The following is a 15,536-nucleotide window of genomic DNA, read 5'->3' as shown; positions in this document are numbered from 1 at the left end:
ATATATATATATATATATGCTATTATACTATATATATTATATATATTATATATATAGTATATATATATTAATAATATATATATTTTAAACATACATACATACGCACATACATAATAATCTTGTTAAACATAGTATCATGCACTACAGCTCAACACTTAAAGCAACATAAGCTCATAATTTTATTTCAATCAAGTCTTTGGACACAGTAAATTACCCTCGGTAGATCAATAGCCAGCCACAACATGCAAACACCGTGAACAATTCATTCTCAATATATCATTTTTTTTTACATTCCATTGACGAAGATTTATCAAGGCTTTTTACAGAGGAGATGAAATAAATAAAAAGAAGAATAGAGAAAAATGTGTGATATAAAGATTCCTGAACCACGACGAATAAGTGAATAGGGTATTCGTGTCCTGCCGACATCAATTTGCATTCTGCTCGAGCCACTAAATCACAATATTGAATTTCGTCTGATTCTACTCCATTTTTCGTCTTCAAATACTTGACTGAGTTATAGGTAATAACTAATTCTACTCCATATTTCGTCTTCAAATGCTTGAATGAGTTATAGGTAATAACTAATTCTACTCCATATTTCGTCTTCAAATGCTTGAATGAGTTATAGGTAATAACTAATGCTAGTCCATATTTCGTCTTCAAATACTAGAATGAGTTATAGGTGATAATTCGAAGCTAAATTATTACACCTGTTCGCTTCAAGTCTATATCATTTCACCTGAAATAAACTCTTAGTATTGGTGATTCTGATTAATACTCTTCACTTCCTAACCTGTAAATCTGTGTAATAGTATACAGGGTGAAGCAAATGTAGATGGTTGGTAGTTTAAATATATAAATATGTTGTATACAATAAAAGTTTTATTGTAAATGTAATCATTGTTTATAAAAGTTTAATCGTATTAGTTAACATATTTGTATATGTAATCTTAAATAAATGTTATCATCTAGTGTCCAGCCACTTCTCGTTCACCCAGTATATTCCTAAGTAAATCAAAGGGAAAGACTTTAAACATAAGAATATAAGTGGTTCTGCCTAAACAACTGCTCAAAAATATCTGTATTTTATCTTTATTCTTGTTGATGTGGAGTAAAATGTTTTATATATACTCAGTTTTATAAAAGCTTCTTTACATCATATGGTACATATACTTCATATTTGGCTTTCTAAATATTTTTATTTTTGATAGTTTTAATATGTGAAAAAGCCAAAAATAAAAGTTTTGACAGAGAAAAAATTTACCCGAGACATAAAATTTTTGAAAAACAATTAGTGTGGCTCGTGGCAAATGCATAATGCTTAAACAGCTATGCTAATTTATTTTTATATTTACGATTGATTTCTTGTAGTTTTAGAATCTGCTTTTAAACCTAAACCTAAATGCAAATTTAAACGTTTCTGAGTTTTGAAAACAAGAGAGGTGTGTGTGGGTGGAGAGAGACTGGACTGTCTAATTCTATTGGGTGGAAGTCACATACTTACTTATTCCGAGAGGGATCTCTGAAAAGACGAAACGATTAGATGCATCGATTGTATTCTTTCTGGAGTGGAATAACGAACAAGAAGAAGAAGAAGAAGAAGAAGAAAGAAACATAAAAAGGTCCCTTTTTATGCCCTCCAAGCGTCCTCCAAAAGATTCGTTTGCAAACAATGACTGAAAATATTCCCCAGAACAGAGTACAAGATCTCACCATCAGTCAGAATTCAGTAATAACACGAACACTTTCCTTAACCAAAATTGACTGCAATATCGTTTTCAGGGGCTGGAAGGCATAAAGAAGGACTTGATGAAGGACTGCTAAGAGATAAACGGATTGTTAAAATGGAAGAATTCATTGAGATGTTAACACTTAAGAAATTACTTTTAATTATGTAGAAATGGGGAAATGGGAAAGGGGGCGTTCCTAGCTAACTGTCAGTGGTTAGCATATTGTGGTTACTTCGTGTGCATTTACGAAAATAATTTTGAATTTATATGACCGGGAATTTTTTTTTGTTTATTTATACAACGGACTGATTAGCAATAATTTAGAAGATTATTGAATTACTGGAATATTCAAATACCCAGCATCAGCTTATGTTGTTTAGACGGACAATATATTTATGAAAATATGGTTTATATAAAGGATTTTAGGCAAGCATAAATCTGTCTTTTGTGACACTGAAATTTTTATTTCGTCTGTTACATAAATCTTCCAGTTGAATAACCTCCCTATATGGTTTAAGGTTTATACGGCTACATAAGGATATTTTGATCAATAAGCTCAGAGATTACTACCTCGAATAAAGAGTAGTTATTTAAGACTATGCAAAGTCTAGCTTTTTTACGACTGATATTTTGTCTCCTCTATATAATGGTCAATTGCCCTAAATAGCAGAATCTAATGATTGTTTTAGAATGGTTTAAATCACACTTAGAAAAAACTAAACAATTACATGAATATGGCAAAAACTCTAGCCACCACAAATGCTCCTTCGTTATTTAAGTAAGAAAAATAAAATGCATTAAAAAAACGTTTAAGTAGAATGAATGATTTTTAGCTTTCCAAGTGAAATGTCTCCTTTTAGCAGGATGCAAATTGATGCTAATTCGTTTGTATTTATTCTAAATGAATGTAGATGGTTTGGAATCCTAGATTCTGTAACTAAATCAACCGAAGGTAAGGACTGAAAAAACTGAATTAGGTTTAAAGTAACATGAAAAAATATGCTGGTCCTTCAGGCTCTATATATATTTTCCAAGGTACCTCTACCTACATAAAAGTCATGCAGGAGATTTTTAAAACATACAGGAGGGTAATTAGATTATTATTATGCATGAAAGTCACGCTATATATTAATCTATTAAGCTTAATTATTATTTATATATCATACATGAATTATACACACGATACCATTTATTCATAATTTTAAGAAAGAAATTGTATTCGTCAGTTATATATGATAAAATAATCACTTTAACAGAGTAAATAAATTCGGTCGATTTCTTAACAGGAATTTAGGAAATCTGCGAATCACTTACATCCCACCTCAAACCTATCAAGAGTCCTTGCTTACTCGGGGAGTAAGCCTACAACTGCTTTGTTGTTTTTGTTTGTTTTTGTTCGGGATAGGAATGGCTTATGGATGAGCCTAAAAAGATCTGAAAAAGGTGTTTCGCCTTCTTGAGTTAATGATACAAGAATTTTAGGATATGATATTTATGATTTATTTATTAGAACGATAATATCAAAAAATAAATAATGAGCATGTTAATAAAATATAGCGTATTTATTTTAATTTTCGTTGGTGAATCTATTTGACCGTAGATTTTAGCACATTAATTTATGTTAAAAGTTAGGAATATAATGTTTACAACTTATGTGTGAGGGAAAATTCAAGCACGCATCCCGTGTAAGCTGCAGGACGATCACGCCTTGTTTTGATTATTATATATATATATATATATATAATATATATATATATATATATATATATATATGGATATATATATATATATATATATATATTATCCACGCGCACACGTACACGCACACACACACACACACACACGCATACACACACACACACACACCACACCACACACACACACACATATATATATATATATATATATATATATATATATATATATATATATATATATATATATATATATACGCAGGCTAATAAAAAAATACAATAACCATGAAAACCAAAGGAGGAGAAGGGATATGGTCCATTACCAAAAAAGTAATGAGCACGGAATGAAAGCTTAAAAACTTAAACCTTAATAATCATCTCCCGAACTCGTATAAGAGGCAATAATTCATTTGTTAATAATTCCCACGGACGCTATAATTTTTGTTAATATAATTGCTTTCCCCATTCTCATAAAATAAAGATAATGGCGATGAATCTTCTGAGAGAGTTGCAATATTTCAAATGAGACTATTTTCTTTCCAGAATTACAAGAAAATGAAAAAAGAAAAAAAACATTGAAGAAAAAGACATGGCAAAAATGGTTACACCTAATAATACAAGGATTAGAAAGCAGATTATTAAATTAATCTATTTGCGTCGCACCTGATGCAACGTTATGCAACACTTGGGTGAAACATTTGCAAGATGAGTATTTGGGAAATTTTAATTATATTTTTTCCATACTATTTATAAACATTATACAAAAATTAGAGAACGTTAATTAATCTATTTGTGTGGCACTTGATGCAACATAGACAACACTTGAGATAAATACTTGCAAGAAGAGGATTGTGTCAGTCTTATTTGATTTTATTTCTACATGCTTTAGCAACATTATGCAAGAATTAGAGCACACCCAGTAGATCTATTTGAGTTGCATTTAATGCAAATAAGGCGACACTTGAGAGAAACTCGGCATTTTTTCTAAATGATTTAACATCACACAAGGATTTGAGAACAATTAATTGATCTATTTACGTGGCACCTCATGCCAATCTTAATAATTTTTTTTCTACATAGTTCAGCCACATTGATCCCAATTTGCATTCACAAATGTTCACGCAAAGTTATTCAGGATTTCGCAAAATAACCTTTTAACGTAGTATAATTGATTTCTTATAATTTTCTTTATGAATGCACGGGTCTTCATGCTGTACTATAATCATCATAATCAAACCATAATTGAGGCCTCGTGTCTTTAATGAGTTATAATGGTATCTTAATGCAAATATATATTTGCGCACTTTCATATAATAATATGCTATTCAAAGGAAAGGTGGGCTACAGTAACTTATGGCCATGATAACAGTTTTGATCGGAAATTCTACCAACGTTTGGTTATGAACCACAAAACAAAATTTAAGTATTTTCAAGTTTCTGTACACATACACACTTACACACACCTATCTAATAATAATTATTATAATATATATATCTATATAATTAATATAATATATATAGATATTAATATATATGATATATATATATATATAAATGATATATTTTAATAATTCATACACACACATATATATAAATATTATATATATATATATATATATATATATATATATATATATATATATATATATATATATATATATATATATATTTATATTCATACACACACACACACACACACACAGACACAACACACACATATATATATATATATATATATATATATATATATATATATATATATATATATATATATGTGTGTGGTGTGTGTGTGTGTGTGTATGTGTGTGTGTTTGTGCATGTGTGTGTGTGTGTATGTATAGTATGTGTGTGCTAATATATATAAAAAAACAGCTGTCTGACTACAAAAACATTCCCAGGCTAAAAAAAGTTTAAAACCAAACATACATTAACATACGCAAAAAGCTACAACCTACATGAATAAAAACATCCCAATCCTTAGTTATAATGTCATAATACTTTCCAAAATCGCTCAGACTAAACCCTGCAGGAGAAAACAAGTATCAGATAAAGGCAAAAGTCTGTTAATGCCAGGAGCAAAAGCACTCGGTCGGAAAATCCCCAAATTAACATTCAGATATTCCCCGATTACGCAAGAGCCCAGACTTCATGCGCGCCTAAGCCAGCAGATACCTTCACATTTGCAGAGAGAGAGAGAGAAAGAATCAACTCACGGAGTGTCTAAGCCAACTGGAACCCGTTTAAAAAATTATGACTTTGACAACTTTGCAATAAACGCTTAATAGATATCGAGATTATCAATGACTGAGATATATATTATATATATATATATATATATATTATATAATAATAATATGATATATATATATATTATGTATGTATATATATACATATATATATATATATATATATAATTATATATAATATTATATATATATACTATATATATATATATATATATATGGGTAAAAAATGTTCTCTTACAACAGAAGCCTTCATAAGAGGAGCCCACAAAAAACCCAAAATGTAAAAGAAACAATACTATATTTTCAGAGACTGCTGTCTCCCTTCTTTCAAAAGAGAAGACAGCAGTCTCTGAAATATAGTACTTTCTTTTTATAATTGGCATTTTATAGGCTCCTTTTATTTTATATGTATATGTATACATATATACATACATATCATTACATACTATATATATATTATATATATAGTATATATATAATAATACCAACACACACACAGTATATATATATATATATATATATATATATATAATATATATATATATATGTATATAATTATAAATATATCATAAGATCGCCTTAATATAAATTTACACGAGTTCTTACTTTCAAAATATCACTCCACACTTTCATATTCGAAAGCTATTTTGTTATTGTAATACTTTCATATTCAGGAAAAATTTATGTTTTTATAATTTGCGGGCATTAATGTGATAGATCCTATGCTTCTTAAATTAAGTAAAAAAAATCAGGTACTGTTATATAAATTACTTGAAGTATCAACACAAAATATGTAAAACTATTCTTTCATTTGATTGAAACACCAACAGGTATAGAAATGATAATTCAATTATATTCATTATACTGTATAAATACTTCATGTTATGCTCTTATATATCCGATTTTAATTGTAAAAAATATGTATATTTCCATTAGTGTAATGTGTTAAATTAACTAAGTAAACTTGCATTACATTAAAAACAAGCAATCGAAGTTTTCTTTACAGCATACAATGCTGTATAAAACCATTAGCTATGACTGGTGGCGTTTCAGTTGCTCACCAAATACGGTAGAGTGAGGGTGGGTCCAATGCCTCCAGAATGTGCTGCTAGATGCACGACCCAGGGCTAACTTTAACCTTAAATAAAAAGATAAAAAATCTTTTCAGGTTAGAGCGTTGCAATTTGGTATGTTGGGTGATCGGAAGATGGATGATCAAAATACCAATTTACAGCCCTCTAGTCTCAGAAGTTTTTTTTTTTTTTTTTTTTCTTCAGATCTGAGGGCGGACAGAACAAAGCGCTGGCGGACGGACAAACAAAGCCGGCGCAATACTTTTCTTTTACAGAGAACTAAAAATGTAATCACCTTAATAGGAAAACATCGTTTTGACACTTCATAGGATTATTGACTGGTAGATACAGAAGTTAATCATTCAAGTTATTTTGTTAAAGTATTTTAGTTATAATCTCAATAAAAGCCTGAACGATATGAGACGCCGACTTAATGGAAATTCTGGCAAGGAAGCCTTTGCTTAATTTATTTTCAAATAATTCGTTCATTTCAGTGTTATTTCATGAGATTTACAGGCTATTTAGAATGTAAGCTGAGTTGATTTAAGTATTATAAGTCCCAATAGATTTTAATTAAAGAATTTATGACAAATGTTTACCTTTACTTTTAAAATTGCATTTTTGAAAAATTATCTAGAAGGGCAAAAAAATTGTAATTTGAAAATAGGTTAAAAAAAACAACATTAATAGAAAAAATAGATAGGACAGAAAAATCTAACCCCAGATACTGATATATTTCATATCATCTGTCTGTGAAATGATGCTTCCTTACATAGTCTGAATTGTAAAAAAGGGCGTCTACTGGGATTAGGTTTAATCAATTAAAAGGTAAATAAGAAACTAATACGTCTATGGGGAAGACAACTTCCTGTGAGGCGAAGTGGATTTTTGTAAAACATCTATATCTAAAGGCTACAAATCATAGATTGTAAAAAATGATTGATTAAAAGCTACGTAGGGACAAATGAATGACTTAGAAACATGACTCTCTTTTTCTGTTGCATAATCATTTGTTACTATGAACGGAATTTGTCGAAACTGATCAGTGGAAAACCATTATATATTCTGCATAAAGTTTAGAAAGTTGATTGTGGAAAACCATTAAATATTCCGTATGAGGTCAAGCAAGTTGATTATTGACTTGATTCTTGGATATCAACAGCCTGGGAGATATAACACTGATCTGAATGGGATGAGGTGCGACTATAATGATGGTCTTTTTACTGTGAGGTTGTAAGTTCACATTTTCTATAATTGTCAAAGAAGTTTATTTTTTACAGTTTCCTTTCGAATGCGGCAAGGAAGTGAAGAATTTTAAACTTTTCTCCCTCTGAGTTTTCTTAACTATCTAAATAAGATTTGACTTATGCAATCACATCGTAAAAAATTATTCATATATATATATATATATATATATATATATATATATATATATATATATATATATATATACATAATATATATATATATATATATATATATATATATATATATATATATATATATATATATATATATATATATATACATATACTATAAATGTATATATACATATATATGTATATATATATATATGTATATATGTATATACATAAATCCTAGTACATTTACACAACTAACCAAAATACTCAACTCTACGAAAATAAGCCGTCTAGTACCTCATCTGAACTCAAACACCATTTTACAACAAATCCCCTCAGCTGATTCAAAACAAGAAACAAATACGTAGTACAACAGAGATTTCTCCTAAATCTCCAATTTGGGCTTATTCTGTTCCCTTCTCGTTTCCCTTTGTCCCCAAAGAATGTGCAACGGGATATTGCAGGTCTTTGCATTTCGAATTCAACGGCTGTTTCTCACAGTTGGGGAGTCACTGGTCATTTGCAGAGCAAAGGAAAACTAAAGCTGCCGGCAGAGACCAAAGGGCGAGGTGCAACGTGTGATTGCGATTCCTGCAGAGGGAACAGAAGTGTGTTTGAGAATTTGGTCGGAAATGAAGTGATTTCTTTCATTCTAGAGTTCTAGAATGGCGAGATTCTATCCGAAATATAATCTACATATTTTGGGTAAAATTCGTGAATGTTGTGAGACTGTGACTTACTGGATGAAATAATTAAATATATATATATATATATATAATATATATATATATATATATATATATATATATATATATATATATATATACATGTTTGTGTGTTTGTGCGTGTGTGTGCGTGTGTATAACCGTTCACGAAAGTTGGGAACGTGTAAAATGCATAAAAAAAAAGGTATAAGCCCCGAAGAAAAGTGAAACACTGGTGTAGCTGCAAGATCTTTCGACTCAACGTCCTTTACACAGCACACTGCTAAGTAAAGGATGTTGAGTCAAAAGATCTTGTAGCAACTCCAATATTTCACTTTCCTACTTGGTTTATACCTTTATATGTATACGCATAAATCTCTCTCTTTATATTATATATATATATATATATATATATATATATATATAATAACCTATATTATATATATATATATATATATGGGTGTGTGTGTGTGTATATATATATATATATATATATATATATTTATATATATATATATATATCAATATATATATATATATATATGTATGTGTGTGTGTGTGTGTAGTGTGTATATATATATATATATATACTATATATATATATATATATATATATTTTATATATAATCATATGTGTGTGTGTGTGTGTGTGTGTGCGTGTGTGTGTATGTATATATATATATATATATATATAATATATATATATATATATATATATATCATTCGAGCTACAAAATGTCCTTTTAATATCTAATCGCTCCTCTACCTCGGAATTGATATATTTTCATATATGTACCGAGGGGGAATTTTTCAGTGATAATAATTTCGTACCCCATGGGATCGAACCACCGTCCAGTTGGACGGGGAACGAAATCAGGATCGGACAGTGATGATACCGAAACGGCTATCAAGAGAAGCAAAGGTTTATATCGATTCTGAATGCACAGTAAAACCTACTCCTAGAGATAAGTTAGGAGGCGATATCTCCTCGGATGGACTGATATCAAGTCTTTGAGATATCATAATCCTTGTAAATCCTTTTGACCTCTCGCTCTCTTCTCATCTCTCCTGCTCTCTCTCTCTCTCTCTTCTCACACAACACAAAAATCCCACTGAACTCTTCTGGACTCTTTTGCGAGAAATGTAAACATTTCTCGTTAAGATTGCATCTACCTTCTCTCATGAGATTTGCTTCTCTCTCTCTCTCTCAAACGAACCCACTGGCTTCTGGGAAAACAAGCAACGTTTGCAAACGCTTTAAACCGAGAGACATTATATACGTTACATTTCTTTTATGGAATAGTTTTCTGCATGATATTCGCGAATTGCTGCGGTTTGTGCATCGTAATCTTTTATGATTGTCTGTAAAAGGTAAAATGAAAAAGACACCCTTTTTTTTTTAGGGTGAATTACGACAGACCTCTCGGTGACAGTTTTAAAATATCTCTTGAAATGAGCTGTTTTGAAAATGGTGAATTACGACTATATTTAATTGGACATCTATGAAGGTCTCTTTTATTCGTAGTTATGGTATGGAACCGTGAATTACATATCCGATTAAAAAAGCAAGAGGTTTTATAAAGCTGTCTTTTGTAGATCTTAAACCTGTCAAGCAAATTGATTCATAGTTATGGTATGGGACCATGAATTATATTCTAATTTCATAATTCATTTTTTCTCCAAACTACTTTTCAAAATGATTATCATGCAGTCTTTTAATTATAATGAGAATTATTACATTTAAACAGATTTCAAACCATCTACTTAAGAATTATATAATGGCATATTGATATTCTGAATGATCTCAAAGCCCAGGAATATTACTTAAAAAGTGTGAAATCTAAACATTTTCCTAACAAATATTTCATCTAACCAATAAGCTGTAAGTTTTATTTCATCGAAGAAAAAGCCCAATACAAATTCGGACACAAACCTCAAAATGCAAAATATTTCAGTACGGCTAAAACGGATCCATTATCTCCATCGTTATACGGAGCTTTTAATATGTTTGCATTGATTGGCTCAATATACAGATATTCCCCACGAGGCGTGAATTTTTATTTGAGTATAAAGTTACTTTATAGTGGTATTTGGGTGCGAAAATTACGAGTTTTAATGAAAATAAATATCACAGAATACCATATTTTGATGAATATCCCCCAACAGACAGAATCAATGGAAATGATCATGGCTAAAATCAATCTTGAAGTTGTAATGATGATTTTAAACATAATTTTTGCAAGGTATGTGACAAAAAGTAGCTACACCAAGTGAAAAAACACACATGCACACAAACAAATATGTATTCATCATAATGATTTTAAAAAAAAATTTCTCAAGTGACAAGAAATAGTACGATTAAAAAAAAACACAAATACATAAGGAGCTTTAAAAAAACCTCTGCTAGAGACAGCAATAAAAACCAAGGAACACATATACATTTAAACACAGTGACATTTTCAAAACCCTCTTCCAAGTCTTAATTATTATTTTAAAGTTTTTGTGGGTGAATAAAGTAGCAGAATTAAAAAAACAAACACAAACACACAAGTAATATCTTAAACACACTCTGCAAGAGACAGCTATGAAAAGTCCAGGAAAAAAATCACACATGGACACAAAAAAAGTTTAAAAACACTCAGCTAGGTAACAACGAAAAAAACCCTAAACAAAACAAGATTTTTTCTTAATTTGGTTTTTTTAATGACTTTTTCCTTTTAAATTTGACAAAAAAACTTTGAAGAAATACAACAAGGTTCTCTCATTAAAAGGAAATAATGATGCAGGTCTCCTGATGTCTTTGACAATCCATTGAATGCTTAATTATTTTTGCTTTATCTTATTCCCAAGAGGTGATCTAATAATTTTCGCTATTTATATTTTTTTGTAATTTCCAACAATCGTATTTATGAAAGGAGAGAGAGAGAGAGAGAGAGAGAGAGAGAGAGAGAGAGAGAGAGAGAGAGAGAGAGAGGTCTATAGGAAGCTGGAAGCTTAAAAAAATAGGATTACAGAAATGATAGGAGAGAGAGAGAGAGAGAGAGGAGAGCAGTTGGTCTCATAGGTATTAGAGCTGACAAATGATAATCAGAGATAAGGGGAGAGAGAGAGCAGATGAGAGAGAGACAGAGAGAGAGAGAGAGAGCATGTATCATTTAGAAGCTAAAAGCTTTAAAAAAGATTTATATAATAAGAGAAGAGAGAGAGAGAGAGAGAGAGAGAGATAAGGCCTTTCCCAGATCTGACCCCAAAATATATAGGTCATTTCAATTCATGTCTGGGCTTCGCAATTTACTGGATTTGCTCACTGGACTTTTCACCTTCCTCGGCCTCTGCATTCAAATCACTCAAGATGAGAGAGTTTGTGTTCATTTGCAGCCTCTGGGTAAATGGATTTGTACCTCGCCCCACCCCATCCACCGCACCACCTCCCACCCCCTCCCACTGAAAACTTTCAGCGCCAGACATTTTCTTGTGTTTGTGAATTAGATGTTTAGATGTTTACCAGCTGCTTCGAGTGTGGTGTGTTATACGGGTATGTAATGAAGTCACGTGAATCTTCTGTTTTGTAAGTATATATATATATATAATATATATATATATATAGTATATATAATACTATATTATATATATATATATATATATATATATATATATATATATATATAGATATATATATATATATATATATATATATATATATATATATATATATATATATATATATATATATATATATATAATCAACAAATATACATACACACACACACACACACACACACACACTGTTCAATTGTTATCTTGAAGATATTCTTGACTGTCAAAGTTTGAACGGGATGAATAAAGCTTTTACAAAATATTTTTGTTGATGACGGACTTGATCTGAAACAGGCAGCGTACAAAAGAGGGATAGATCCTTCTACGTTTAATAGGATTTATTCACGAACCGGACGTATCCCTGAAGACATGATGCTAACTATGACATTTCTTGCGGATTTCCTAATTAATTTTACCTTTTTGTAGTTGGGAGGTGCTACAGAATAATTTATTTAGGGAGGTTTTACTATGAGGTTTTGGAGGACCACACGGGAACTCAAAGCAGAATTTGCATCAGAATTAAAAACGCCTTTAAGCAGGAGTATATATTCAATAGTAAGAGATTGTCAATAGTACGCTTTTATTTTATGCTTTCTTTCATTGGGGATATACTACAGCCGCAAGTTATAGCCTTTACCCTCGTATAATAAATATCTACAGTGAATCCCTCAATGCTGGGAAGGAAACGGAATACAAACAACTGAGTTTTCCAAGAAGTTGTCACACGACTTCCTAAACGCAAAAAGCACAAAATTAAAGACTGATCTATCAATATGAAAATATTATATTTTTACAACGATTACTCTGAAGATTGATACATCAATATGGGAACTTGAAAAAGATTAAAATTGCTTTCTGGAAACTGATCTGCATTTGAAGATCGTGTTAGAATTATTAATAAAGACTTAACAAGAAAATATATAATCAGAATTCAATCTTAAAACTCAAACATGAAAGGTCCTTGATATATTCTTGTGATAGATTGTGTATTTGATCTATAATAAAGAGGCGGAGAAACAGAAGATGAAAGGAGAATGCCTGTTTGGCAACCCAACGGCCTCAGGAAAGAAAGCATAAAGATAAAAGACACCTTTGTTGCCAACAATAGACTTTAATGTAACGACACATCAAAGGTTTGTCAGTTAATGCACCTATGAAACAAAAAAATGAGAACAAGGTTATTAAGAACAATAGCCCTGACTAAGATGTTCCATTAAAAGGGACTACTCTTTCAGCTGTACAAAAAGCCTAATTATAAATACGACTGGTGAGTCACCACCAGTGATGTCGAGTTTGAAGTTATAATAAATAAATGATTTTCGACGGATTTAAACACCTTCACCTCACCCGTACAGGTGATGTGGGTTATCAGGTCTCACTCAATTACCAAGTTGCCTCAGTCTGATTCCTCTGACTTATTCCATTAGCAAAGTTTCACCAATTCTGAGTGATGTTTCCACACAAACCAGAAAATGCTGTTATGACATCTTCATTTGCATACCAATTGGCTCGGAGAAAGGAGTGATTTGCTCACATAATTATGTAGGTGACTCATGCGAAAATAAGACATTTACCTTTCTGTCGTATTCCAGGAATATCGTTTGATTTGGTGGTCATGTCACGTGACCTGATATCATGTTTTTTATTGCAATAAAATAGTAAACTGAAGGACAAGCCTAATTTGCATATAAACCTGAGTACTAATACGTCATTTGAAAACAATAAAATTGAAAAAAATTTAATGATTAAGGACTTCCTTGCCAACACAAAAGGATGCATACAAAAAATCCCATATAATCTTATATGACAAATAGTATGTTGGGCAAAATGGTAAAACCTTGGAAAAGATCATTTAAGAGCATAAAATATGTATGATAAATAAATGAACAGGATAACAGTAATATGTTGGAAAAGAAATTATGGTTGAGTTTAGTTTTACAAAGAAAAAAACAAGACAGATTATAAATTTTGTCAAAACTAATAAAATGTTGAATGAGTATATACGAATCTTCATTTATGTAAATTTATTTTATGAAAACTATGAATATTAATGTATAAATATACAGACTTGACATGTTGGTAGAGCAATTATTCTCAAATTTAGTTTTGGAAAAAGAACAGAGGTTATAAATTTTGTCTACACTAGTAAGATGTTGAAAGAATATATGCAAATCTACAAGTTCTCTTTTCTTTTAAAAAAAAAAAAAAGGTTTTTGATAAAAATGCGAATATAAATGCATGATATCACTTTATTTCACATGAACCTAGAGAAGCCAGGTGTATAGGAAAAGGAAATGATAGGCCTATTATTCTCCATTCAGGAATGTTTGTTTGTTTGTGTGGTGTTTTCACTCTGCATGGAACCAGTGGTTACTCAGCAACGGGACCAACGGCTTTACGTGACTTCCGAATCACGTCGAGAGGGAACTTCTATCACCAGAAATACACATCTCTCACACCTCGATGGAATGTCCGAGAATCGAACTCGTGGCCAGCGAGGTGGTAGCTCAAGACCATACCGTTCACGCCACTGAGGTGCTCCATTCAGGAATGATCCCAGTGAGGGTTGTCTTATCTAATGAAGATTAATGAACAGCACACTCAGTCTTTGTCACAGAGGCCCCGCTATCTATCTGGTAGTTAGCAGTTAATTTTAAAAATTTCTTCTATATAATTATTTGTATTTTTCTTTCTTTGATTCTGATTTGCACGTTATATATTTCTTTTAATGTGCAATGCATTTTCAAAATGTCCATGTAGAGAACTCAACTAATATCAGATAACATATATAATTTTTTTTGGTGAAAGTTTGTGGTTATATATATATATAGATATATATATATATATATATATATATATATATATATATATATATATATATATATAGATATTATATATATATATATATATATATATATATATATATATATATATATATATATAAATATATATATATATATATATATATATATATAGTATATATATATATATATAATATATATATAGTATATATATATATAAATATGTGTGTATATATATATATATATATATATAGTAATATATATATATATATATATATATACTATATATATATATATATATACCTATATATATATATATAGTATATA

At 30.1% G+C, this 15,536-nt stretch overlaps 1 protein-coding gene across 1 annotated transcript in view; it reads right to left on the bottom strand.

Moving 5' to 3' along the window:
* The window catches only part of LOC135209827 (uncharacterized), a 98,045-nt gene that overhangs the window by 56,157 nt on the left and 26,352 nt on the right, over window positions 1–15,536 (bottom strand). Inside the window, exon 3 of the mRNA XM_064242598.1 lies at window positions 1,508–1,525. Coding sequence (XP_064098668.1) covers window positions 1,508–1,525 — 18 coding nt within the window. The remainder of the gene's footprint in view (window positions 1–1,507; window positions 1,526–15,536) is intronic.

The sequence above is a fragment of the Macrobrachium nipponense genome, chromosome 38 (genome assembly GCF_015104395.2).
Source record: "Macrobrachium nipponense isolate FS-2020 chromosome 38, ASM1510439v2, whole genome shotgun sequence".
Taxonomy (NCBI): domain Eukaryota; kingdom Metazoa; phylum Arthropoda; class Malacostraca; order Decapoda; family Palaemonidae; genus Macrobrachium; species Macrobrachium nipponense.
Note: the sequence above shows the minus strand (reverse complement) of the source record. Positions and strands in the feature narration are given on the sequence as shown.